Source organism: Girardinichthys multiradiatus, chromosome Y (genome assembly GCF_021462225.1).
Source record: "Girardinichthys multiradiatus isolate DD_20200921_A chromosome Y, DD_fGirMul_XY1, whole genome shotgun sequence".
NCBI classification, from domain to species: Eukaryota; Metazoa; Chordata; class Actinopteri; order Cyprinodontiformes; family Goodeidae; genus Girardinichthys; species Girardinichthys multiradiatus.
In genome coordinates, this window is record NC_061818.1 from 40,366,687 (window position 1) to 40,371,970 (window position 5,284).

General features: G+C 42.6%; 1 protein-coding gene across 1 annotated transcript; it reads left to right on the forward strand.

Moving 5' to 3' along the window:
- LOC124863698 (keratin, type I cytoskeletal 13-like) lies at positions 1-3,143 on the forward strand. Its single transcript, XM_047358132.1, has 7 exons — positions 1-493; positions 794-876; positions 1,020-1,176; positions 1,252-1,413; positions 2,264-2,389; positions 2,473-2,693; positions 2,993-3,143. Exons 1-7 carry the CDS (start codon positions 50-52, stop codon positions 3,093-3,095), a joined length of 1,296 nt encoding a protein of 431 aa, XP_047214088.1. The 5' UTR covers positions 1-49; the 3' UTR covers positions 3,096-3,143.
- Positions 3,144-5,284: the final 2,141 nt, after the last annotated feature.

Consider the following 5,284-nt stretch of genomic DNA (forward strand, 5'->3'; position numbering starts at 1 on the left):
TCCTGCATTGTCTCCTCTTCTCCATCCAGCGCAGCAGAACTCCTCCATCATGGCTACCATGTACTCCACCCTCTCTACCTCATACTCCGGCAGGAGCCATCTGGGCTACATGAAGCCACCCAGCGTGTACGGTGGTGCTGGAGGCTCTGGGGTCCGGATCTCCAGCAGCACTGCTTCCAGAAGCTTTGCTTCAGGTGGTGGAGCAGGCTTTGGCTCTGGTGGCGGTGCTGGCTTCGCCTCTGGTGGCGGTGCTGGCTTCGCCTCTGGTGGAGGCTTCAACCTGTCCGACGGTCTAGACATCTCTGAGAACAAGAAGGCTGCCATGCAGAACCTGAACGACCGCCTGGCCTCGTACCTGGAGAAGGTCCGCAGCCTGGAGACTGCCAACGCTGAGCTGGAGAGAAAGATCAGGGAATTCCTGGAGAAGAAGGCCAAACCTGAGAGCCAGGACTACTCTAGATTCCTGGCAATCATCAGCGACCTGCAGGATCAGGTGAGTCCAGGTTCTGTTTTTTAGGTCAATACAGAGAAACCAAAGATACTCTAATTGTTCAAACACAAAGCCTGGAACAAATCCTCCTTGTTTGGCCATGCCCTGCAGCAAGATCTGCTTCCTGCTGCAGGAAACAGGAGCGACCACACCCAGAACACACCACAACACAGCGAGGCAACCTGAGACCACAGTTATAACAAACCTCATTTGACTGCAATTTTCATGTTTTTCCCAATCAGACTTGGAGAGACAGGAATACTGTTTTAAACATGTTTCCTCAGTCTATCCTTCTCTTTTCAGATCATCAGCGCCACCTGCACAAACGGATCTCTGCACCTGGCCATCGAAAACGCCAAGCTAGCTGCCGATGACTTCAGGGTCAAGTGAGTCCATAAAACACTAACCTGGTGGAAACCTAGTTATTAACAGTTAGCTCTTGATCTGTGCAGAACTCTTTTCTCGCTGTGTGAGGAGCAAACCTGCTTCCAGTCTGTCAGTCAATCTGCTTGTTTAATTGATGCTGCAGGTACGAGAATGAGCTGGCCATGCGAATGAGTGTGGAGGGCGACATTGCCAGCCTGAAGAAGCTCCTAGATGAACTGACCTTGTCCAGATCCGACGTGGAGATGCAGATTGAGTCCCTGAGGGAAGAGCTTATCTATTTTAAGAAGAACCACGAGGAGGTGAGTATGAAGATGTGAACTAACACACTTCAGTTCAGAACCAGAGCCTCAGTCTAAAACACATTATTCCTGCAGGACCTGCTGGCTAGGAGAACCCAAGTAGGCGGTCAGGTCAATGTGGAGGTGGAAGCCGCGCCCCAGCAGGATCTGACTGCCATCATGGCCGAAATCAGAGAACACTACGAGAGTATTGCCAACAAGAACCGCAAAGACCTAGAGACCTGGTTCCAGGCCAAGGTGAGCTTTCAGAAAACCACCAGAAAAAAGATTTGATTTCAGGTGAAACATCTAAACCCAAACAGGCTGGTACATCTAATGGTTCTGGTACACCCACCTATACCGAGAAACACTTTCTAAATCTTAGCCTATGAAGTCTTATGGAGGTTCAGAAGTGTCACAATCCAATAAAGAAATGTATAAATCGTATTATTCATAACAATCTGAATTTTGATTAAATTATATTTTCAGTTATAAAAATGTGTGAATAATGAAATACACAATTAATTTGATGTGAAATAATTTAATAATTTCAGTGTTTCATTGTTTCCTGGTTCCTGGGCTTCAAGGAGCCAAGAACTAATTTTCTCACAATAATCATCATGTAAACCCTCTGATTGGCTGATGTTCACAGCCCTTCCACCTCACACCAATTTCGAGTGTTAGCCACGCCCACAGGCTGGGGCGAGGCTCACAGTGGAATAATTTTAACTGCTTTTATAATTTATTAACAACATATTTAAATATTAAATTCTAAATATGTGTGTGTATCCTTTATATAACAGTTTTAAAAATATAACAATGCACTTGATTAATTTATTAGGTTGTGACACATTTGACCCTCCATACTTTTGGCTCGTTTATGTCAAGAGGAACTGCATTTAGCATTTGAAGTTTAAGGCCATGATTTATTCCTTTGAGCTCAAAATTAACATAAAAAGAATAAATACCTGAAAAAACATTTAAATAGTTATGAGAATTTCCCAGAGGAGTAAGTGCATGTAAAGCGATGAATAGCAGAGTTTCATCTGCATAAGTCCTGATTTTTGGAGCAGGCCCAAGTTTCTGATAGTCTGTTTTCTGTTTTCAGTCTGAGGAGCTAAGCAAAGAAGTCTCAGTGAGCACAGAGACGCTCAAATCATCTCGCTCTGAAGTCACAGAAGTCAAACGCACGCTACAGAGTCTGGAGATTGAGCTCCAGTCACAGCTCAGCATGGTGGGTCTCCAAAAGCTCCAGAACACTTCTCCTGCTGTAGTGCAAGAATTAAATCCATTTACACGTTCCTCTCACTCCTGCAGAAAGCATCTCTGGAGGTAACGCTGGCAGAAACACAGAACAGGTATGCCAACATGTTGGCAGGCTATCAGAGCCAGGTGTCTATTCTGGAGGAGCAGCTGATCCAGCTGAGGACCGACCTGGAGAGGCAAAGACAGGAGTACCAGGTGCTGCTGGACATGAAGACCAGGCTGGAGATGGAGATCGCAGAATACAGGCGGCTGCTGGATGGAGAGGCATCAGGGTGAGCAAACCAGTTCAAACTAGGACACTTCCAACACCAGATACAGGTGTAACAAACTATTTAGTTCGGGCTCTAAATAAGAAAATGTTCCTTAAACTGAAGCCCCAGGTCTAAACTGTTTAACTTTAAATGAATCTAAACATCTTGTTTGAGGAATAAAATTCAATAGAACAAAGTTTTTATTTAAAATGGAGCATAAAATAAAATCAAGTCATCTGCCTATTAAATCCAAAAAGGTCCTAACATTAATCATTTCATTCCAGCCCAGATGAATCTAACTTGTGTCTTGTCTTCCTCAGCTTGTTTTCCTCCTCCTCCTCCTCCTCTACAATAACCACAACTCGGAAGGTGGTGATCTCAGAGAACGGAAAGGTCACAACTGAATCTAAGGAGTTGTCATAAGAAGTTAGACACCAGCAGTTCTCACCAATAAAACACTACTGATGAATACCTCTGTGTTTTCTGTGGTTCTGTTTGTTCAACTGAAGTCCAGAACCTGATGGTTGGTTGAAATTATTACAGAGATCAAGGTTACAACTTTAGCTCAGACCGAGAATAGAACGGGTTTAATCTGCTAGTTAGTTCCTCTGAAGATAAATTCAACCTCAGATAAACATAAAACATTAAATACACATCTCCGAAGGCCTCTTCAAACTTTGACTTTGACTAGACCATAGTGCCCCTTGATGATTTTCTTTTTCAGCCATTATGTTGTAGATCTGCTGCTGTGTTTGAGATCATTGTTCTGTTGAGGACCCAGTTTGGACCAAGCTTCACCTGCTGGACAAGTGGAGTTCATAATCCCTGTGACTGTAAAATAAGCCCAGATCATCAGCCCTCCACCACCATGCTTGGCAGTTGCTGTGGTGTTTGTGGTGATCTGCTGTTTGGTTTTCACCTTTCATACAGAACAAGTGAGCCAAATATGAGAGAAAAATATACGATAAGTTCATGCACAGAACAGTCTGGTTGGTTCTTAAGACTGATGAACCAGGGTCGTTTTAATGATGCTGAGACACAAAAGAAAGACCGAAAAATACTAAGAATCACAGAATCTAAATTGCTGGTCAGGGTGTCAAAATTTGATCATACAGCAGAAGAAGAGAAATAAATAAACAAATACATTTCATTCAAATATGTGTATAAAAGATTCATCAATCACTAAAACAATAAACTATAGTAAATTATTTTTAATCAAGACGAAGTAAAACAAAATTCCAGATATAGACTTGAGGTATACGGTTCATTTAGGGATACAAGTAACCATTAGTAAAAGGCCCGAAACCAAACTTCTTGGAGTAATTCTCTCTCCGTTCTTCGTTTCTGGGAAGACCATGAAGCAGAACGTTGCAGTCATCTGTTTTCCAGGTTAAATAAAGCTTGAGTGAAAGTCTGCATTGACCAGAGAGAGAAACGATGGAACTCTGGTAATTTTCTTCAGGTGATCCAACGGGTTCCTTCCTAGAGATTCTCTGTAGGTTCTTCGCTCTCTAAGGTTCATCTGAATTATTTAAAGTTCAGTTTCCAGTCCTGATTGAGCTGATAACCTTCTCTACCTTCTATGACACAGAGAGCACCATCAGGATGGAAAACTGTTTGCATCTCAACAAGTACATGATCCCACAAGTCTTGTTCAACCTTCAGATGCAGATTTTTTTTTTTAAAGATATTTTTTCGGCACTAGTGGCCTTTTTTTTGTACTTTTGACAATAGGTAGTGTGGAAATATAAATGCCTTATCCTTAGTAGCTAAAGCTAAGATATATTTGGGATTTGCTGCTTATAGATTGATTATTATTAGGAGTTTTTAGTTATGCTTTTGAGAGTTAGAAAAATCCTTAAACAGTAGCTTCTAGTGTGATCACACAATGAGTGTTTATTATTCAAGGTTAAAGCTTGCAGGTGTTTTCTGTCTGTATCGTGAGAAGCTGGCAGTATATTAGGGAGGCATGGTACTCCTCTCACTGAAGATTCCTGAAGATGTGTGGGAAACATTTCTTTAATTAAATGATGAAATGTATCTCTGTTTCTTTAATACTGTTGCTGGGGAGACATCCAGAGACAGAAATGATTGTATGTGTACTGCATAGCAGCGTGGGGTATAAAATGTAATGTAACGCAGCCCCCAGTGAGACGACACACAGACGTTTCCAGGTACCAGTGTAAGTGTGATGTCTCCCTCTCTGAATTCAGACTGGTTTTAATAAACTTGTGGAAACTGATCTCTGACTGAGGATTGTCCTTTGGGGTGCCAAATAAAAAGAGTTGATGAGAGGTGAGGAGTAATGTAAGAGTTAACTGACGGCCAGTATAGTTTTCTTCCCTCGACAGATGACAAGAACGAGGGGTAGAGAGAGGGGGAAACATTCGGCAAATGTCGCCGGGTCCGGGACGGCCGCTTCGAGGACTGTAGCTTCTGTATATGGTCGCGCGCTTAACCCCTTGACCATCAGCGTCGCGCCAGATGCAGATTTTTTTAAACTGCTGCCATCTTGTTTATGGAGAGGAGAGGCTTTCTCCTTCCATCCTTCCCTGCAGACATACTGCTTCAGTGTCATGATCTTTAACCTTTAATTCAATTCAATTCAAAAA